Source organism: Strix aluco, chromosome 4 (assembly GCF_031877795.1).
Source record: "Strix aluco isolate bStrAlu1 chromosome 4, bStrAlu1.hap1, whole genome shotgun sequence".
Taxonomy (NCBI): Eukaryota; Metazoa; Chordata; class Aves; order Strigiformes; family Strigidae; genus Strix; species Strix aluco.
In genome coordinates this window covers 3,371,115-3,394,093 of record NC_133934.1, presented here as the reverse complement: position 1 = coordinate 3,394,093, position 22,979 = coordinate 3,371,115, and the positions used below count along the sequence as shown (strand labels likewise).

Genomic DNA, 22,979 nt, shown 5'->3' with positions numbered 1-22,979 from the left:
ATGCAGGGGAAAGAGCTTTTGTACATCTTTTAGATGGAAGCTGACCCCAACCTCATCTATTAAAATTGCATCTTTGTAAAAACTGATGAAAATATGCTTATTTAAAAAAACCCAAACTGTTCTAAAACTAAGCTTAAACTGGAAAAAATAATACACAGTAGTTGTGGCCACGCACAGACTCTGCTCCGCACGTGACGTGGGTATGAATGAGCCCCGGCAGTTTTGTCTCTGGGCTGGATTAGGCACAGTTGCTACTGGTTACTGTGCAACCCGGCTCGGCTTGGCTCCGCCGTCGGGGCCACTTGCCTTTCCTCTGCGAAAGCCCCGCTGAGTCTTGGGAGCCCAACAGGGTGGCGAGGACGTGCCCCGAGCAGGTGTTGTTGGGGTACGGCTGAGATCTCCCCAGCCCACACCCGGACAGCATCCCTTAGTGTCCCTTCATGTCACTTACTGGGTTTTTAGATGCTTAATAGTCCTTTGAGCTCCAACAGCCTCCAGAGGAGGCTTTTACTTCTGGGATTTGCTTTGGGTTGAAATGTTCTTACCTTTATTTTTTTTTTAAAGTCTCTTTACAGGATTGAGACCCCGTGAAGTCTGTTTTTTAGCAAAGATGCAGTTTGGTTTTTAGCCCTGCCGCTTGCGCAGGCAGTTGTCAGTCCCGGAGCAAGCGATGGTGGATTTTTTTTTTTTGAGATGTAAAACAAAAGCAGCTCATGGTTGGTGTGTGCTGCTTTCTGCTGTTGGGAGGGAAGCAGCAGCCTTGTTCACAGCCCGTTCCTCCCCTTGCCTTCCTGTGAGGCCATTGAACTGGCTCCTGTCAATCAACGATGCTTTTAAAACAAACGTGTGGGATAAAGCTGCAAAATCATTCCTGTGTCAGCTCTGGAGCGGTGACTGCACCGCTCGGTTTGTTGATGTACAGACGTACCCATGTGCAGTCATTTTTGCACAATCATTTTTGCCTGTCTGAGGTGTGGCAGTAGACGTAGCAAAATAAATAAACCAGTGTCAGAGGGACGGTTCAGGCAGAGAGAGCAAAGGGCAGGATGGCTTCAAGCCCCCCCAGTGCTCTGATCTGTGGCAGAGCTCAGGTTATTTTCCTTATGAAAATAATCCAAATCTGGGAGCTCCTGGATCCTATACACACTTTCTAGACTAAGTCTGATAAAACCAGCGTTAAAATGCAGCCTTGCTTAGTAGAGAAGGGGCACAGTGGGGTGTAGCCCCCTCCAGAAGCAAGAACTGGGGTCTCCTGTGTGCAGCTTATTCAGATGTTAATCCAGTTGCACAGCTAAAGTACGTGGCGACGTCTGCACAGAGGATGATGCCTTTTGCTGTGGGGGAAGATCTCCTCTCCCGGTGCTGACCTGCCCGTCGCAGGCTGAGCAAAATGCATTCAGGTTTTATTTAACCCTGGCAACATATTTTAAAATAAGGCTGGCAAAAGCAGTGGACTTGGGAAAAGACAAGGTGTCGAAGCAGTGGTGATTACTGGAAGTGTTAGAGCAGCATGGGGGAAATGCAAGGATGGGGAAATAATAAGAGGTGGCTTTTGGGCAGCAATATATTTCAGGGAGGGCTCGGTGAACTGAGAACACCTTTATGAAAAGTAGACATTTGGGAGAAGCCCTCGAAGGTGAGCTCACCTCCTTGTAATGGGCTGCGAGGACACAAAACGCGTGGACAACTTCCCGTCTCCGAGTTGGCTCCTCAGATAAGACTGACCTCGCAGCCCCAAAGTACTGCCTGGAAGAGAAGAGTGAAGTACCCAGTAGATGACTCCTGGCTTTGATTGTGTGGACCACAAAAGCTTCTTGATTTTAGTGGTTTTCTCACATACTTGCTCATATTTCTTTGTCATCGAGCGCTGTGCTTGAGTGAAACCACCTGTGACCTTGTCTTGGTAGGTGCTACCACTGTGGGTTGCTCTCGAGGCAGCATCTCAGCCCTTCAAGAGCTATGACCTCCGGTTTATACCTATATATACCTGGAATTATTCCTCAAGCCGTGTTGTGCAATAGGGAGCGTGATTCCACATGTGTTTTATAAAAGCAGAAGAGGATTTTGGGTGTTGGGTTGGAAAATCAAAGTCCTGTTTGGGGGAACTTGCGGTCTGACTATCCAGTTGGACGAGCTCAGTTTTCCCTGCAATTTAAATATACTCTACCAGAATTTTAATTGTACTGGTCTCCATAACTACATTTTAACTCTTTAGGAGTGTGCAAGGTTTCCAAGCCACCGTCACCCTCCAGTTTAAATGAGACGGCCTTAGAGGAAAAGAACAGCTTTGAATGTGTGTGTGTCACCTTCTTATTCCTCTAGAAAGCTTTTCTGGCTGCAGTGTGTCATTTGGGATAATCCAGAATATTTCTGCACAGCTCAAGAAAGTCCTTTTCTCCCCACCTGCCTTCTTGAAGCTTCCCCATCCTGTGTGGAAGTGGGGATCTCCTTCTGAGCACAGTTTTTACCCTTATTCAGCCCAGAAGTTCTTTCCTCATCTTTGAGGTCAGCTATATGATATCCGTAATTTCTTGGCACTTGTATTTTGTTTTCTTGTTCTCAGATTTTGCTGGCACTTACATGCTCGAAAGTACAGCAGTTTCCGAACTAAATTCAAGCAGAATAAACAGAATATATAGAAAGAGCTTCCAGTTTATTGCGTGTATCAGCAAAATTGGAGAAACAGCTGTTCCGTTGAGGGAAAAGGTCCCTGAAAATCATTATCTCGTTTATTGGAAGGGAAAGAAGAGAAATAATCTGCTAACGCTTCAAGTATCAGAGATAGACAAGGGATTGTCTCAATTTTGTTTTGTTATGGTATTGTGGGAACACAAATGCACTTAGTCCCAGCTGGAGCTGCTGCAAAACCTGTACCCTGGAAATGCTGGAAGCTTTGCTGTTGATTTACATGTATGCAGAGTCAAACCCCGTGTGTACGCTTGCTCGTGGGTTATTATTTTGCCACCGGTGAAAGTTTCTACAGCAAAACCCTCATTTGAATAGACAAGGTTTAGGATGGTGAGGAAAACAGATAGATTAGGGTAAAACAATTTGGTTTTGTTAATGCTGCAGGCCAGTAGTGGAAATAGAAAAAGAAAATGAATCTTTTTCCCAGGAGACTGTCTTACCTGGAGCACATACCTCCCTAAGAGGTGGTAGATGGATTTCTTTGTTTTTCCTTAGGTTTGTCAAAAGTCTGGGATTTGGAAAAGAGCAGCTATGTATTTTGAGAGTTAGATTTAGATGTCTTGTATCCTGTCTTTATTAATGCTTGTTGCAGCTGATGCTCCTGGTAGGCTGGACCCATCAACACACAGGGTCTTCTGATGCTGTCCTGGACCCTGCAGCAGCCAGGATAAGTTTTACTGCTCAAGGGTCTCCATCAGACGTGGTGGTGAGACTGTGCCTTGGCTACACTTGGGCTTAGAGGCAAAGCCAAGCTTTGCCCCAGTGCCTCCTGCTGCCAAGCCTGGAAGATCATCTCAGGCACCAAGTTCCTGACCATCATATGATCTGCAGAAACAGGTTTCACTTCCTTAATGCTTAATGCAGCAAAGAGCATGACCTAGAGGGGAAAAAACCCACATTTAGCCCTGCCAGAGAAACCTCTTCCAGGCAAATCAGCTATTTAATCTGTCACCCTCATGCTTCCCACACGCCCTTCCTCCGCGGGTTTGTCTGGTGGATGGGGCAGGAGCCTCTGAGTTGGCTTTCTACAGGCAGAAGGTCCTTCTGGTGACGAGCACAGGGCATTGCAACCCGGCGGGTGTGGTGCTGAGAGCTACGCCGGCTGCCTGAAGCCGTACCTGGTCCAGCACTTGATGTAGCTGCTGCCAATCATCCTACTTATAACTTAAGAGACTTTCAAATTTGCCTGCACTGGAGTTTGTGAGTTTGCAGTACTGATGCCGAGGGTGGCGGGGAGGGGACTGCATACCAGGCACCTTCACTGCTAATTATTTCTTTTAAAGCTTAGGTAATGAATCATCTCAAACAACTCATGGTAGCTAATGTAGGAATGGGATATCTGTGTGGGGAGGCAATCTTGGTTGGAGGCTTGCTTTCGTTTGAGTGAAGGACCTGAGCAAATTTGAACTGAAAATGTGCGGTTTTAAATAAAAAAAACCAAACCCAACCATTTAAAGCAGAGTTTTGTATTTTTAAACAAAACATGTGGTGGTCAGAGAGGACTTCCAGAGAACCAGATGGCTTATTTTACTGCTGGAGCAGGGTCTCCACTAATGAAACAAAACAGAAACCCCTGAAGAAAACTGAGCCCTCTTGCATTCAGTCGTCTGAAGACTGCAACAGATCACCGTGATGGATTAAAGCAAAACCCCACAGCTGCACGCTACATCTGGCTCCACAGCTCCATCAAAGATTTTCCATCCATGAGGTCTCGTCCATGACTTCTGGCTCCACTTTCCATCTTCAATATGTCCAAAGGTTACAAAATTCCCATGGTAGGACTCCTCGTGCAGTGTTGCAGGGATTCTGCTACCAGCATAATGAGTCCCACAGGTTTTATCCTGCTGTCCACTGATGTATCCCTCCAACAGAAACATCAAAAACTCTTGCAGCAAAAAAATCGGATCCTGGATCTTCGACTGTTTGGAGGAATTTGGGTGGTATGGATCAGGAGGTGGTTCCTCCAGGGCTGCACCTCCAGAAATTTGCCCTATAGCCCCTTTGTAATGTAGTAACACCCTTAACGAGATGCTTAGTGCTTTCAAACCTGATGCACGTAAAGATTCGTGTCGTAATTCTCCTGATCCTTAGGTCTGCTGAGTCCCCATGGACTTTGGTGGTGTTTGGGTGGCGTGCGTGTCAAAACTCTGAATTTCATCTAGCCTAAAAGCTACAACATTATTCTTTGGTGCAAGGTGCTGAGCAATCCACTAGAAAGAAAAGCCCGCAAGGGGTTGGTCCTTTGCCTTTTTGGAGGTACTGCTGGGGCAACGCCTATCAGACATGGGTGTGTGTTGTTTCAAGCCTTTTATAAATAAATATAAGCAAAAAAAAAATGTTGATAGCTCCTTGGTCTACATAAAATTGAGTGGATTTATTCGCAAGCTTTATTTTGAGAGTGAATCTAAAATCAGAGCCTGATAGTCAAGCCTGAAGGTGAAACTCTTCCATGAACACACTGAAATGAAAACCCCTTTTCCTTCAGTCTCTGCTGCTGTGGCCTAATTTTTTTCCCCCCATGTTCAGCTTTCACTTTTGTTGAAAGCCTTATTCTGCACTACTGTCGTCTGCCAAGGGTTTGTTTGACGTTCAACTGGAGCAGGACCGGGTCAAGGTGCCGTGGAGGAGTGTAACAGGGTGTCCTGATCAGCACTGATAAAAGATCTTGCAATGCAGACAGCTGGCCCTCGGAAAGGGGCCAGGGCTGTTGCATTAAACCTGAGCCCAAAACAAAGGTGCTGGGGAGTCCAGGCATTAATAACAGCTGTAAAGGAGTTGTTGCTTTTTGAGCAACATGACTTGCTGTAGCTCTGAACTTGTGACCCGGAGGAGTTTTCACAATATCCCGGCTACAACAATGTTGTATTTATATCCGAAGCTCAGAAATCCCTCTGTGCAGAGAAATGGAGAACATCCTATCACTGTCTGATGCTATAACCATTTTTAGAAATCTGGCTGGAGCTTGTTGCTTGGGTTGCTTCCTGACGGGTCGCTCGGTGTCCCTGCCCCAGCTCTGCCGCCTGTGTGCACGGAAATCGCAGCTGAAACCACTGTTTGAGTCCATCATACAAGCTGCATCACGTGGATCTGCCTTAAAAACAGCTCCTGGATGCCTTCAGGTGGATAAAGCTGTGCCCGGTGACTTGGCAGTCTTTGGGCTGGGGTTTGGTGAAATGATGGGCAGGAAAACCCAACGTGTGGGTCATGAAACTGAAACCTGGCAGGAGCGAGGAGGTTTCCATTGTGGTGATTTGCACTGGTGAGAGGAGCAGGTGGTGGCAGTACGGCGCTTGGCTGCGTTTGATGGCGTGGGGGTTCGGGGTAGCCCATGTATCCCTTTGCTCAGACATAGAAATTCTTGAATTTGAGATCTGGCAAGTCAACAGCATGATGGGGATGTGGGATTTTTTCCCAGAATGTTTGGGGAAGCACGAATACCGTCTTGTTGTATTGATTCTCTCCCAAAATGTATAGGATACAGCCAAGCCTCCTGCAAACAAGCTGTATGTCCCGACAGCCCTGTTCATTGAGCAGGTTGGATTAACACGCCTTCCCACGTTAATGTTCAAATGGAGCCAGCCCCGAGCCACCGGCAGAAATTGCCCTCATAGTAGCATGCATCATTCTGCCACGCCATCTGCCCCGTGGCCGCTCCTGTCCCCATTGTGCTGCTAAAAAATCTCATGTCTCATTGCCCTTCCAAGCTGCTCCTAACAAACCTGGGCTGTGCAGAGGACGACTGAGCCGTACGAATGGGTTTCCCCCCCCGCCTTCATAAGTATGTTTATTCATTAAGGAAGTCAAAAGAGGAAGAGGAATTAAAAGGTTGCAAATGTGTTGCTGGGTTAGAAATGAGACCTCAGCAACTGGGCTGCGTGTTGCCCCGTGTATGATGAGTTCAGCAGCTCAAGGGTCCCTGGCACGGAGCTCAGGAAGATTGATGTGCCCTCCCAAGATGCGTTCAGGTAGGGTCACAGCTTGTTTACATATCTACTTATATCCATATTGGCCCATATGTCAATATTTGACTATCAAATCATCACTGATGAACACCTCTTGCATACAGTTGTGAATTCATTGATTTGCCGGGACGTGGCTCTTTGGGTCGGTGGCCACCTCTGCATATCACTTCCATTTGTAGGGGAGACCTCTTTTCATCTGCCCCGTCTCTTTGCATCTTCCAGTATTCTTAAGAAACAGCGAGCCCTAAATTTTGCAAGCACCAGGAGAAGATTTGCTGGCTGCTCCTGGACGTGCTGCTGCGCCGGGACCCAGGCGTCAGCCCTGCAGCCCATCCACGGGAGTGGAACCAGAAGGTAGCTTGGAAAATGCACGCAGATACAGCCAGGAAAGGAAAGCAGAAAGATTTGCCAAGGGAAATGGTCTTGTTACACACAGCATGTTTTCTTTATGTATTTGTTCCCCCCCCCGCCTCATTCAGGATGCCTAATTGGGTTTTGAAGATTTGAACCCGTCCGGTTTCTCTCTGGGTGTGTCGTTGGTGCAGACTCTTATCAGGTGTGTTGCGGGGAGCGAAACCATTCAAACAAACCCCTTTCACGTAAGTTTGTGTGCGGTACGCTGGGTTTGTGTGTTTAGCCAGGGTTTGGGGTCTACACTGGGGTGGAAGAGGTCCACAATTAATGCGGCTACAGGAAAACTGATTTTTTTTTTTGGTCTTTAATAAATTATTTCGGGGCAATGGAAATCCTGGGGTGGTTTAGTACAGATGAACGGAGGTTAGAAATATTAGTGAGGGTGTATGGAAGCACCAACACCAAAATTAAGGTGACTGCATATTAGAATCATAGATCATAGAATCATTTAGGTTGGAAAAGACCTTTATGGCCATCAAGTCCAACCATAAAATGAGTTTCCTTGGTTAGAAGCTTAGGAAAGCTTTACTTTCCAAAAACTGCTGGCTTGTTCAGTTGTCAGGGAAGCAGCCAGATGCTTTCTTTGCTCTTGATTGCTCCTTTAGCTTTGACAAGCTTTTTGCTGGGATGAAAGGAGAAACATCAACAGGCAAAACTGCAGGAACTGCCGTCGTTTGTTGCTGTCACTGTGTGGTGGTACCACCAGTACGGTAAATAGGCAGGTAAATAGGCTGGATTTTTTTAATTCTTTTTACAAGAAAGGAGATAACGATTGGATGCTGTCCCATTTTCAGACTAGGAATTGTTTGCCAGACTTGAATTACAGGAATTGCCGTAGCGAGGCAGATCAACGCCTTGTGCCATTAACTCAGTGCTGGCAGGGGCTGGGGCAGCTTCGCACACCGGGACCCCACGTTGTGCTCCCACCAGAAACAACTAAAGAAACTGTTTATGATGGAAACAAAACAAAATTAGTTTTATGCTTTAAAGGGAAATAAACCAGTAAAGAATAACTTTATTGAACTTGGTTTTTAAATCTTGCTGTACTCCTTCTTAGCAGCAGAAACTGATGGTGCAGCCAGCTCGTATTTTGTATTTTTCTTTTTTGGACTGGTTTGGTATGGAGAGGCTTTGGAGAAAACCTTTTCATAGAGCTTTGGTTCAGTTGCAATCCCAAACTGATCTGCTGGTGACAGACTTAAACTAATTATCACCAAAGGGCGGAGAGAAGAGTTTTTAAAGCTGCTGCTGTGCCAACGTATTTGGTGTTCAGAGGGGCTTGGGAATTACTGGCCACTAAGGCGCTGATGCTGGCCCATGCCAGTATCCATATTACTTCTTAGGGAGGGAGAGATGAGTTTGCTTTTACTGCTAAACTACTTAGTAGGGGTTCTGTTTAAAGAAGCGGGAAAAAGAAGCCACCACCCAGCCATTTGTGCTCAAGGGGAGCTGCAGAAGAGCAGAAGGAGGCTGTGACTGCAGGTTCTTTTGCTTCGTGCCTTCATAATTCCTTTGGCCCTGCAGCTGGGGCAGCTCGATTTTGCTCTCCATTCTTTCTGCGTACAGAGCATCCCCCAATTCCCGTGTGCCCCTGCGCTTTTAATATTTTCACCTTTTCACCCTTGTTTTCCTTTTCCTGCGGTAATTCATTTTTATCCCCGTTTCCTTTGCCTTGGGTTGAGTTTGGGGTGCTCGCTGTGCCTGCTTGTAAACAGGGTTTGTGACTTTGATCGTTGATCCTCCAGATACGTCTGCAGGATTCTGTCATATTTTCATGCCGGGAGGTCTGCGGGGCATGGCTTGCCCCTGTGCTGCAGCCCAGCAGGTGCTGGGTGCTGCTGTAAAAAACATCTCTTGATATTTATAAGGTCAAAGCAGCAAAGAAATGCAAAAGTGCAGGAATGCTGAGGTCGAAGGGATTAAAAACCTTTCACCTGGGTATCTGTTCCTGGGCTGGTTTGGTATTTAAGGATTGTTATTGCCTGAAAATTGATTATTTTTACTTTGTGCTGTACAGAGCGTATTGTACTTGCTCTCACCTGTGGCGTAGTGAGTGCTACCATATGGTTGGCCCAAAGCTGATTTTTTTTAAACGCTTTTAGCAGTGGGTTAGCGCATGGTGCTCTTCTGCTGCGTGTTTTTTAGCCAGGCAAAGTGCCAGCATGTCTGTCGGAGGAAAAACTCCTGGCTGGATCCTGGAGAATAAACTGAGCTTGAATTTCCTCTGAAGGGAGAGAGCTCAAGTCCCACAGGTAGGATTTTTCGTCGTAATGATCCTATTTGGGGCTAAATTAGTGACCAGTTTTGATAGGAAACTAGAATGGCTTCAGGAGCATCCCCTGGTACCCAGAAGGAAGAGGGAGGTGCAGTGCAACACCAGACCCACCCCCAGCCCACGGAGCTGGAGCTGAGCAACACTAGCAATGCCGACCTCTGCACGGGGACACTGACCATGGCCCCACAGACATTCGGGGCTCAGGCTGCAGGATGCCTGTAGGATATCTAAAAAAATCCATGTTTTGGTAAGACACCCTGAAGGTTTTCCTTGGTAATTACCTACACCAGGTAGAGCTACTCGTGTATGGCTGTTTAACTGAATCTCAAAAAGGAGAAGGTGCCCCTTTGCAGTTTATTTGTTCCTCTGTTATCCTTGAATTGGTTAGATTTAGTTTGTTTTTTTTCTTTTAGGGCAGGGATCATCAGGGATACTCTATGATACAGCCCCGATCCTGGTGAGCACCCTGACCTCTGTTGCAGTTCAGGTGGGGATTGGAAGGGGTAAAGTGCAGCAGCTCTGGTTTTTGTGAGGACGACTTGTTTCTTCGCATTAGGTTTGATAAAGTGAAGCGCAGGGGATTTGAACCTCCTGCTCTTTATTTGCCTTACATACACCTTGGTGGTTTATTTTTCTAACAGCCTCTCTCTGCCCCCATTTATCAATTGACCTGTTTCATGCATCGCGGGGGAGGTTAGGAAGCGATGTTTAGGAAGGAGAGTTGGTTTTGGGGTAGCTTTATAGTTCAGAAAAGAGACCAACATTTCAGACGAAGCAGATCCCAGCAGGTCTCCTCTCAGGTCTCCTCTCCCCTTCTCCTCCATTATTTAAGCTTGCTCCGGGGTGATGTGCGGCCGTACCTGCTGCAGCGGGATGCCCGCGGAGCGCCGGCCTTTTCAGATGCACCAGCTCGCTCCCGGTGCTATCCCAGAGGATTGTGGCAGATTGCAAACACACTCATCACAATCATACCATCCCAATTAGCATAACGACGCTGCCTAATTTATGCGCAAATTGCCCTAATTTATGTGTGTCGATACATATGATTAAACCAAGCACGGGTGGAACGGGGTTAGGTCTCAACCCAGCTGGGAAAGCGTAAAGCTGCATCCACACCAAAATGTGCACAGGGTCCAAAATTTGTTCTCCGTGTTACTAAAATATGGAGTTCTGTGTTGTTTTGCCCCTGCAGCTCTGGCAGCATGAAGGGGTGTGGGGCAGGACTAAACTCGCGGCAGGAGGTAAGAGAATAAAAGATTCCTGTGCTGAGATTTGCATGGATTAAAGGCAGCTTTAATTTGCCTTGATACACTTGGCTTTCAGGTGGATTATGCAGGCAGCGGGATTTGGGGATGTCTAGCCAACTAATACCTGCCTTTTATTTTAATTATTTTAATAAGAGATGGAGGAGTCCTATAACTGTAGGCCACCTCTGCCAACCCCAGATCTTGAACATTTTTGTGTGTAATGCTTTATACCATTAACATTCTCAATTAATAAACCCACTGATGTTGTCTGAAGTCCCACCTCGTGCGGCCGTTCCCAAAGTACTTTCTCAACAGGGTTCTTCCAAGTCTGTGAGCTTGTATTCCTCATTTTTAGAAAGGGAATGGTGTTGCGCCATAAATTTTTCTATAACGAGCAGGATGATCCAACATAGCAATGTTGGGCTTAAGTGAAGTTCTCATTATGGATGCCTGTGGGTCCACCAAAGTATTCATTCCCGTGCCTTTGCAGTGTCCATTTGCTACATAGAGTGGCACAACCTGGCTGCAGAGGTTTAGCAGCTTAATGTAGTGGGTAAAACAGGGCACCAGGCTCTTGAATTGGGTTTGGGTCACCAACCTTCTGCTTGAGCTATTCTGGGAGAGAAGAAACACCAAGGAATGGCACCTTTCTTGTGGTCCTGTCCATCTTTTTGTAGGTACTGTTTGCAGATGTAATTGGTTTTTTAGGGAGGGAACATCCTACAGTTCTCGATAACTCATGGTGGGGCCCTGACCTCAGCTGAGGTGTCTGGACACCGTTGAATTATGAGGAGGTGTTCACTCCCAAGCACGTCACTCACCATCCATAGCATTTTCCTGTTTGATGGTGGGAAACCACCAGTCGAGCTGCAGTTTTGGGGCTCCCAAGCTCTGCGAGATAAGCTGCCTCTGTTATTTGTTGAGGTACAAACGTGGCTGAACTCTCTCCTGGCATTAACTTGTGCTCTGCCAGTTGATGGACCAGTCCATCTCCAGGGGATGGAGCCTGCAGGTCAGCTTGCAAGCTTGCAGCTCTCAAAAACCACACAAACACATCCAATTCACCTGACTTCTTACCTATAAAAGTGTCTTGTCATGTGAATCTAAAATATGAGAGCACATGGCAGCCCTTCTCCTTCAGCTATTCTTGTGGCCAAGGTTTGCAAAGGAGTCTCTAATCTTTTGGCCCAGCACTGGACTGGAGGATACTTGGCTGCTGAGTCCCAAGGGCTCTTTCATAACTGAAGCTCTTTCTGAAGCGACTTTATGCTATGACATTGTCCAGAAACACCTGAATCAGTATTGGATTTCCCAGTGCTGCCAGACTTGGAAAACTGAATTTTGGCTGTAGAGAATGGAAGCTCCTTCCTATACCCAGTGTGCCTTCCATACTGTTGATGTGCTATAACAGCACATTTACCTGGTTAAATTGCTTTCATCCAAGCATATACAACTAACATACAGAAATAATACTTGCAAATAGTAATCATATTATTCCTGAGGCCGGTGGGTTGCAGCCATGGCTTACTGCAGTCAGCTGACTGCACCAGATCCTCAGGATGCCGCATTTTTGGAGGATTATCTGGCAAGCGGATTACACTGCTGGCACGTTGGGGCGCAGCGGGGTCGGGGCGCGGCAGATGAGTGGAAAAGCTTGTGTGTGGCTGGGACTGAATAAGCCAAATGTGGGACACGCCACCTCCTTTCAGTTCTGTCGTATGTTTGCTCTTTGGCAATTGTGTTTCCTCTACGCGCAGGCCATGTGACTTAATTTCTAAGAACAGATGTGGATGTAAGATATTCTTTATAAGTATGTACAACAGAAGATGTTTCTACTCTGACATACTCGAGCGAGTTGAGTGCCTGCCTGCACTGCGTTCCTTACCTGTCAGAAGGAGTGAGGTTTATGAGTCACTGCAAGTCATACATCATGAATTACTCCTTCTGTTACTGATCTGTTTTTACAGCCATCTAAAGACACAGCCTGCTCTAAAACCCATTCGAACATGTTGCATTGACTTTTATAAGCTTTTACAAGCTTATAAACTCTTTTGGCTTCATTCTGCCTTTGCAGTTGCTTTTTTTTGTTACCTCCCAGTGTACGTTTTTCCTTCAGCGAGATGTCCTTGTCTTGCAAGGAGCTGTGAGTGTACACTGCGTGTGCCTTGCTCTGAGCTTTGTAAAAACTCAGCTTTGTTGCTGATTCCCTTTTACCCCTCAGATAATGCTAATACCCGCAGGGAAGGGGAGTCCTTCATTCCATCAAGGCTTTCTGAAGCTGGAGATGAATGTGAAGTCTTCTAAATTTTCTTGCACTTAGCACTGTCCGAGGCCACGCTTTGAATCTGGCAGCTTTGTGAATGAAGGAATAAATTAACTGTGAAAATATTGACAGCACAGTTGCTTATGCCAGCTTCCTAATTTGATCCTGTAAAATTTACCCCTTAGTTTTAAATGCATATAGCTAACTGAGGGACAGAGGGACCTCATCCCCACTGCACAGGGAGGAGAGGATGGTCTGAAGGCTGGACTGTGTTTCTACAGCCCCCAGACCCCTCTGCCCCAGGACAGCAGCATTGTTGGAGGTGTTGGGAAATGCTGGATCATAAGGAGGAAAATGCAAGTGGTGCAGGGGGACCAGTGAATTTGGCACATCTATGGGCTGCTGACTTTAGGCCAGAGACTAGAAAAAGTAGGCACCTAAGCCGTTCTCCAGTTACCTTAAAAAAGAAATATCAGGAAAGTAACACAGCTCTTCTCCTTCCTGCCAGATCCAATGTCTTTTTAATCTGCTCGCTCTCAACTTCTTTTAAAATGGAAGTTGCTGGTGGTCTGCTTGGGTTAAGCAGCGATTCTGGCAGACTTCAGAGCAGACGTGATCTCCAGGTCTCATTGCTTTGAAGCTCCTGGTTCTATCACACTCGACTAAATCAGACTTTTTCTTCTCTGTGGAGGTAAAAATCAACCTTATGAGCCCATCTGATTGAAGTGCTGAGACTTGTCTAATTGAACAAGTGCTCGAGTCAACACTTGAGTAGGATGAAAAACAGTGAGGAGATCACCCAGGGATTATGTCTGAGCTCCACAGCTACTTGGCACCGACAGAGCAGATGGCTGGGTCGCATCCTGCCCAAGGCTGGGGAGAAAAGATGTCGACAGGAAAAAAATATTAATTTGGTTAAATATATTCAACTCTAAATCTAGGAGTGCCTCAGGTCTCTAATTTCATACTTTATAGCATCAGCCCAGAAGGTGGGATTAGTGAAAGGAGGGGTTGGTTCTGCAAACTCCTGCAAGGAGCCTGCTGCTGCCTCAAAGCTGATGTAAGGAAAAAATATTTTGGGAGGGAGAACAGAGATGGAGAGAGTGGGAGCGAGTTGGCTTGTCATGTAAAAGTGGGGATCAACCAGAAACAATCTTGACTTCATGAGTAAACCACGAGCCCCTGCAGTGTGGCTTTGCTGGTGGAGCGAGGGACCCACGTCTGAGAGGTGGTAGGGAGGGAGCCTGGTTTGTGCAAACACCTGAAAACATCACAAACATCACTGCAGGTCACCTGAACTGCAGGGACAAGCTTCAGCCCATTCCCTTTAGGACCGCACTTGATCCTACAGCCAGAGTCTGTACCCAGAGAGGTTTGGGCTCAGGGAGGTCTGCTGGTGGCTGCCTCACTGGTACGTGGCCATCAGAAGCCCAGGTGACCACCGTGTGGCTTTCTGGCCCCTTTCCTTGGGGTGGCAATAAATGAATGTCCACAGAATTGCTTTTTCAAATGCCACAACTGCTTGTGTCTGGGTAAATACATACTCGTAGGAGCCGTAGGTGAATATGGTGCCTTCACTACGATAAAAATGATCTTCTAGCTGTGGACCCTCCTCAACTTCACTTTACCCCAAACACCAGTGCACATATGAAGGGAAGCTGTGAACATCAGAGTCTCCTTCTCATTTGTAACTGCTGCTGCTGACCTGTAATCACCTGCTGCTGCCTCTGCTCAAAAGCACTTTTAACCCTGGAAACTCCCTCAATTTTGCTTTCTGTATTTAAAAGTTCTTTTAATTTTTGCAAGTGCATCTCTAGCTTGAGCACTAATGAGAAGCTACATTTTGCATATAAGTAAAATGAAGCAGAACTGCCTGGTTGGCAGCAATGAAAATACTGTTTTCCAAAGATGTTGCTGAATTTTAACTCTTTGGTTTTAAAAGCTGTTTTGTTTGTTTGTTTGTTTGCAGGGGGCACCACTGGAAGAACCTTTATGGGCTCCTAATGACATGCAGGTGGATGATTTACTTATGATCGTTAAGGTAGGAAGAAGCGTTGTTAATTCTGGCATCTTGGCATTTGTTCTCTCCTTGAAATAAAATCGCAGTGGCCAGTGGTTGGCCAGTCATCGCTCTATTTTAGGGCTCAGCACACAACGATGGCACTATGGAGCAGCACAGGGCCAGGGCATTAGCTTGTGTTAAAGTGTCCCTTTAAACACAGAGGGAAGGGAAATCTTATTTAAGAACTACCTGGGAACATAACTAAGTGGAAAAAATCTGACTTCCTCCCCCAAAGGATAATAAGGTCTCTGTTGGTGTGGAGTTGGAAGGGGCATGACTCTTATTTGAGAGCACTCAGCACAGGGATTTTTTTGTTCTGCTGAAACGTAGTGGTTGAGTTGGAATTCAGGTTCTAACTTGCCATCTCAAAAAAAAAACCCTAAAAATATATTTTATGAGTTTATTTTCATCATCTTGAGCTTCTGTGGAAAGCTGGTCTATCTCCAAATATGGCAAGAGAGTACCCGATTCTTGATTAATGAAATGGAGGAAAATCCCTGATGTTAAAAGCACTAATCTATTGGACAAACTTGGAAAAGAAAATACAAATGTGTGCGGAGTTAAATGTATTTATAAGTAGCTTTCATGATACTTTAGTATCTGGATTCTTGTCTTGCTGGGTCATTTCTGCCATGGCTGTTGTGCTCAGAAGCATCATCAGGGTGGTGCAATGGTCAGTGCTGGTCTCTGCCTCCTCTTGCACTGGGAAAGGGGGTCTTCACCATCGTCACCATACAGACTCCTAAATGTGAGTCAACCTTTCTCCTTGCAGTCAAAAAACCTCAAAAAGTCGAAGTCGTCTTGACTTTACTCAGGCAAGAGGACCCTATGCATTTCCAGGCTTTGCTCTACACACACATAACATTTCAATTTACAAGCTTGAAAAGGTGGTAGAGCTCTCTCTGAGTTCCCCCCAATGTATCGAACCTCTGCAAAAATACAGCCCAGTTGGATGCTCCGCTCTGGAGCCCAGTGACACGTTTGACGAGACCAACATCACGTCCAGGATTTTGTTCTCGCATTTATTTGGACGGTAAACGTGTATGAAAGGATCACGGGTGAACATGGAGTGTGTTATATCTATCATGCTTTAACACAGGCTTCACTTTATATTGCAGTTGGGGTTTGCACTTCTCATTAACACGGGTGGAATTAGTGGTTTGGTTGGTGTTTAGTGTCGGATCGTTTCCTGGCTGAGTAGTTGGAGGGAGAGGGGGAAATTCAAGCTGTAACAAGAGCAAATTCTTTTAATACAGGTTTACGGTTCTCAAATGTATTTGTACTTTTTGTTTGGCTTACGATAAGATGCACTACTGTGGAATTTGCTTGGAGCAGGGATTTGCATGAATTATTGTTTCTTACAAAATGAACATCTGTGCAAGCTTTCTCCCTGTGCTCCATGGTACTGGAGCACCCATTAGAAAGATTTGTGTGCCTGGATGCAGCGGTCAGCAAAAGCCAAGTGCTCGGGGGAAGGAAAGATGGAGTAATAGAAACAAAGCCGCCGAAGTCAAGGGGAAAACTCCTTCTGGGCTGCACGATGGCGTCTGGATATGTGTGTTTATTTGATGTGCTGACTCCTTTCCTTCTAATCCCAGCACAATTTTTTTAAAAAGTACCGTCCTTCTGTTAGGAGAAACTTGGGACAATTTTGCTTGGCCTCTTGCTGAGTTCAGCTCTGTGTTTAGGAAGTGTAATTCCATCAATCGGAGGAGCTGCTGATTGAAATAGTGTGGCCCAAAAATACGTAGAAGATGGGAGTAAACAATCATTATGGATGGTCTCTTGATTCTGCACTTAAAGCATTTCATTTGAAGGGTTTCACATTCTCATAGAGAGATCTTTCTGCAAATCGCTAATTAAGCAAATTAGCTACAGTGTCATCAGTCTGTCTACAAAAAGCGAGAAGCTGATGTTTTGAAGAAACCTTCAAGCTGCAGAGACTCAAATTATCCAATATTTAAAATTATGATGTCTCATAGGAATAGGAAGAGCAATGAAAGCATCACTTGAAGTTTGGGTGACTTAAAACCAGGTTTCATGTAGAAAGGCAAGCTTTTTATTTTACTCAAAATACTATCTGAGTGCTAAACCTGTCATCCTCATCTAAAATTTAACTAAACCTGACAGTATTAAGTAATTTGCTTGTAATTTTTTTTCTTTTTGTAGACAGTAGAAAAGGTTAAGGTAAACATGTTGGGATGTTCATCTAAAATACTTTGTGTAATGTACTTATTTTCTCAAAAATTTGCTTTGATAGGGGAAAACAAAGAGGAAGAATTTCTTCATTAACTGAAATAAACCCCCATGACACAGAGCATCAGGTGCAGGTGTGAGTGATGAGACGGGAGGGACATTAGTGGTCCCACCATTCGTGTGAATGGTCCTGGGTCGGGAAGAGCACCGGTGTGTGTTGCAAGCAGTAGGAGCAAGGTGTACTATGTGATGGAGACAGGACATTGTATTGAGCCGTCTATATTTGAGTATGCAAAACATTGCCAGATACACTGATTGATAATTGCCAGCTGATGCAGATACCGTTTGGGCAGCGTGTGTGTCCTGGCACCAGTGGGGTTTTTGAGCGTGTTACGGTTGTGCGTATGGTTGGAGGTAAGTACAGGCTTACAATGAGCTACTCAAAAGGGCAGAAAACCATCCAGGCGTGGAGATGACAGTCATATCGATACCAATGCTGAGCAGAGCGCCGTGTTTTGTTGAGAGGGTGAGTACTAAAACCACATACCGTCTTTCAACAAAGTCCATCTGAAGCCATTCGCTACCGTCGGACCATCCGTATCCTTCCCTGGGCCTCTTCCAGCTGCATTGCCAACATCTTTTGGGAGGTGGGAGCCAAGCTGACATGTCCCATGGATTTGCAGAAAAGCTTGACATGTGTGGTTTTCTTCTCACCGGTTCCAGCAGTGCTGATCACCAAGCTGATGTTTTCGGCGCTACCCACAATAACTGAAAGATCTTTCCTGCGAGATAAGAGTCGGTAATTGTGGTTGGCTCGTTCCTCTGGTATGCGTTCCCGTATTAACTTGAAATTTAATTTGTCATTGGAGTGCTGCTGCTGCAGCGGTCGGACCCTCCACCCTCTTTCTTAAAGATTGCTCTTCAAAAACGTGCCTTGGTGCCATAGCTTGATCTTCTCACTGAGTACACTCAGTTGTGAACAAACTGCAGGAGAAACGAAGAGGAGATGACGGGTCAGAACCCATCCCAGTCCTGCACTGGTTCACCCTGGTGGCTTTGCATTGAATGGTGACCAAGCCAAGAAGTGCTTTTTCCCCCACTTGGAAGATTTGCTCTTGTAGTTTCTTCATCTTCATCTTCATCAAGGTTGGAAAAGCCCTTGAAGATCCTCCAGTCCAGCCATGAACCTCACACTGACCGTTCCCAACTCCACCAGATCCCTCAGCGCTGGGTCAACCCGACTCTTCAACCCCTCCAGGGATGGGGACTCCCCCCCTGCCCTGGGCAGCCCATTCCAACGCCCAACAACCCCTTCTGCAAAGAAATCCTTCCTAAGAGCCAGTCTGACCCTGCCCTGGCGCAGCTTGAGGCCATTCCCTCTTGTCCTGCCGCTGGTTCCTTGGCTCAAGAGACTCATCCCCCCTTCTCTGCACCCTCATTCAAAGCCACCAACAGCTGTAGTTCTTCTCAAACCTTTAAAGATTGCTGTAAAATTTTGACATTCGTTGATGTGCGAGCTGACCCTTGGAGGGCTTTTTGGAAACGCAGAGCTTGCCCTGAGACCAGAAATCACAAATTACTGGTGCTCCTAAATCCCACAGGCACTTCTCCCCACGTCTTTCCTATGAAGCTTCAAGCTTCTACGTGGAATTTGATGTCACCGATGTGAGCTGACCTGGCCTGCTGCATGCTAAAAATACCCTGGGATTTGTATGAACTGTTTCACAACCCGTCAGTACCAAGCACACACCTCCAACGTTCGGCCCTTGAAGCTGACTGCAGGCTGGGGACGTGAAGGAGGCAACTGCTTACAGAAACCACGCCGGGCAGCGTGTCGGGACCTGCAACCCCTACCTGGAGCTGCTGTGTATAAATAAACACATCCACCCGCTGTCTTATTTCTGACAACTATCTCCCTTAATAGTAATTTAATTTTTTTTCAGTAGCTTGTTCTGCAAGCAGGTTTCCTCTTGCAGGTGTTTAGGAAGGCCTCATTTTTATGTTAATTTGGCGTTAACTATCAATGCACAGACATCGACTGCTCTTGGGTCCTTCTAATTTTTATTGAAATTCAGTCCTGAAAAACTGATACCAGCAACTGATGTACCTGTCACCTGAATCAGATGGGAAACTGTACCGAATTGGTGGCTGCCTCAAAAATACGTTGCCAGCCCTTGGTCTTCAGGGTGTAGCAACCACAGCTTCAGCTTTCAGGAGGGTTGCAGCTGCAGTCTGCAGCCTGGGTTCAGGTTTGTAGTGGTGTTTGCTTGCTAAGTTTGAGGGCTTCCTCCACATCATGTCTCCACTGAGATCAAGCAGTGCTAATTACAGCTAAACACAGTTACTGCTAATACTGGTGGACCTGAATCTATAGGAACAATTTTTTTTTTTTTCATGTTGATGGCTTTAAACACATCTCTGCTTTGATTATATTTGGTTCCATGAAAGGGTTGAGTTGATCCACGTCTCCTTCAATAAAATAGATGCTTCAAATCAGGCAGATAACATAGTAGGTGTTTTAAATTACTATTTTTACAGCTCAAAATGGATCTTTTTCTGAGCAAGTAATGCTTACTAGCTCCAGCCAAACCCGTGTTGCTCTGGTTGATCAATATAGTGTAACAGATGTGGAGGCAAGTTCCTTGCTGCTGGAGAGTTTATCTACTCCTGGTCAGAACAATAAGAGGAGATGACAAGTCAAGGAAGTGAAGATGCGGAAGGGAGGATGTTCAGGCTCCTTTGTCATCGCTGGGAGCCAGGAGGTGCCTCGGAAGGATGGCGTGCCATGGGGTCATCTTTGTTTTCAATCGGTGATGCCCATTCCTGCTTTTTCAGGGCATCCTTCTTGCTGATGTTAGCTTTTTATCCCCCCATCCTCAGCATTTTGGGAGAGTGTGTTAACAGAGAAGGTTCCTGCTGTCTGATGGTGGAAAGCAAACAGAGAAGAGCAGATGAAAGGTCTCCAGCCACCCCAGCTTTGGGTGGCAGTGGCCTTCCTGTAGCACAGGAGGCTTCCATCAGTGGCTCTGCAAATATTTGAAACCTTGGGTAGACCTGATGGCAGAAATGCCTGGTTAAGTAAGACAAGGAGAGGAAATTTAATCAGACGTGCTTTGGGTTTGTGCTTTAGTGACAATTTTTTCACAGTACCAAATACAGAGGACACCAAAGCTTGAGGGACAGAGGAGAACATCTGGTCCCAGCTGATATAAACCAAAAGCCATGAAATTATGGAATTACACCCAATAGATTTCTTGCCCCAAGACCTTACCGTGGGCTGCAAACCACGTCAGGTTTCAGGAATACATTCGGTCATCCAGATGCAGGTCAGCAATGGGATTAGACAGGTCGGTGGTTACTAATAGTATTAACTTCTCATATCTCCTTTTCCAGAACTCAGTTCTTGTGATGTTATTTCAGCGTTTTGTAGTCCAAATCCTTGAAGTTCCCGGCTGAAAGCTAAAGCAAATATATCAATCCTATCAGGTCTTTCCAAGAGCAAAGCATGGAAATCCCCTGTCCTCGGGCTGGCACCATCACCGGTATTTTCCTCTCTCCCTTGACCAGTGACTTTTCCTTTAATATTGCTGTCTAAATCTTCTGTGGCTTATGAAGTGATTAAAAAGAAAGAAAAAAGAATTACATACGCTACGGGAATTTGGCAAGCGACGCGTGGACCTCTCACAGTTCCAGTCAGTGGTTAGATGGATTTGTCATACTTAAATTATACACGTGTATGATCTACTTGTGGTGAGGAACCACTGGTGCATGGTCAGGGACCTGTTCCCTTTTCACACAGAGTCATTCTGAGGGCAAGCAGATATTGGGGGGTGGGGGGGGTGAGGAGTGTTTATGCGAATGTATATAGGGGGATAAGGCAGGCTGGAATAATTATTCTCTGGGAGAGCATTTACAAGTTCTGTGATGCTTTACCCATGATGGTCTAAGGTAGCCGGGTTTTATGGGGAGCAATATCTGGTAGCAGATAAACTGCTACAGTTGGGGAGAAGCAGACAAGCTTTTGATGCGTAAATCCTCCAGTTCTGAGACAAAATGCGTTATCGGTCTTACAAGCTCAGCCAGTTGCTCTGAGTTTCATCCAAATATAATAACACTTCGAGTGAGAGAGGACAGTTGGTACCCACGGAGCTGAGGGTTGTGCTCGCTGGGGAAGGAGGTAAATTATTTCTTGGGGAATGTGGAAGGGTTATCTGGGGACCAAGGCAGAGGGCAGTTTTAGAGGGAAACTAGCTTTTGGTTGACCATTGTTCAGTGACAGGGAATTTAATTGCCAAGCTTGCTTTTTGAATGCGTTTATAGATGCCCATCCAGGCTGATGTGACATATCCCCTTTCCTGCCCATCCTCTCTGTTATCCGGGTGCTTCTGCCCAGTGTATGAGTTGGTGCTGGTGTAGTGCAGGAGGAGGGTGGGGTACTGGGTGAAGCGTACGATATTTAGGGAAGGGACTACTGTAATCCATACAGCTTTGCTGCTGTGGAGACCATTTGTGGGGATGGGGGCTATGGGTGAGCAAACGTTGCAGCTTGGCCAGGTTCTGCTTCCATTTGATGTGGTGCATGTGTCTTGATGAGCGATTCAGCAAGGTCAAGGAGCTCTTTGAAGAGCTGGAGGGAGGGAAAAAGCTCTTTAAAGTAAAATTTCAAATTGGTGGAGTCCCCATCCCTGGAGGGGTTGAAGAGTCGGGTTGACCCAGCGCTGAGGGATCTGGTGGAGTTGAGAATGGTCAGTGTGAGGTTCATGGTTGGACTGGAGGAGCTTCAAGGTCTTTTCCAACTTAGATGATTCTGTGATTCTGTGAAATGTAGATAGAGTTTATACTACAATAAAGCTGAATTTTACTTCTGCATGGCTCTTTCCCCACTGCAAGGTGCCGTGCCGGTACAGCATGCTGGCTTGACTGCACCTCGCTCAGCAGATGTTCTTGTCAACCTCAGGTCTTACCTTGGGCTGAGCATTGAGGAAGCATAAGCTCAGACTGCTGTGGTTCTAGAGGAAGTTTGTAGGTTAGAAATTCAACTAGACCTGATCCTTAAAAAATTTAAAAAGGAAAAAAAACATTAATGTGGACTGCTTCCAGTCTTGTTCAGGGGATTGGAGAAGTCAACAAGATCCCGTGAACTTGACCACACCGCTAAGGAAACCAGTGCCTTAGTTTTTGCAAGAGGCTTTGTATTTGAGACAAACTAGCTTTGAGGATTAAATGCTGCTGTCCCCCCAACAAATGAGTGGATATTATAGCATCTAAACGGACATCTGAGTGACTGAGCAGGAAGGCCTCTGCAGCTGCTGTCCATTTGGGCTTAGTTGTTGTGTGTTGCCATGTACAATGTTCCTCCTTGCAGAGAAATGTTGATGGGACGTGAGAGCTCTGCAGGAGGAGAGGGAAACGACCCTAGAGATTAGGCAGCAGAAAGATGACTCGAGTAACTGTTGAAGATGGATTGGATTGTTCAGGAGAGAAGTTGGGCAGGATGCACATTGTGTTGGTGCATTTTAATCCATGCAAGAAGACTCGGGGAGGTGTGTTCAGAGATGCACGGGAGGAAGAAGTGATGGGCGTTGAGCGGGCGCTTGCTGGGGTGCCCGGCATCTCGCTGCCTTCACCCCAAAGATGAACTCTAAGTTATAGACGTGGTAAGGCAGATGGTGGGACATTATGACCAAGAACAGCGGGAGCTTGAAGGATCTGGAGGGAAGGAGTTAAATCTGAGCAGAAAGCAAGTTATCTGGAAGGGCTGGAGCTGTGCCCTTCAGTGCTTCCCCAAACTGACGTGCAAGTCGGGAGCCCTGGGAATGGCTCCTGCAGCCGGGGGTTCTCGTGGAGGGCTGTGTCGGGAGTGGCAGTGTTG

General features: G+C 46.2%; 1 protein-coding gene across 3 annotated transcripts in view; it reads left to right on the top strand.

Moving 5' to 3' along the window:
* Nucleotides 1-22,979, top strand: part of PTPRA (protein tyrosine phosphatase receptor type A) — a 134,763-nt gene that overhangs the window by 46,812 nt on the left and 64,972 nt on the right. For all 3 annotated transcript variants that reach the window (XM_074821803.1, XM_074821804.1, XM_074821806.1), the window contains one exon: nt 14,819-14,890. In XM_074821803.1, the coding sequence (XP_074677904.1) occupies nt 14,819-14,890 (72 nt within the window). Of the gene's footprint in view, nt 1-14,818; nt 14,891-22,979 lie in introns of those variants that run through there.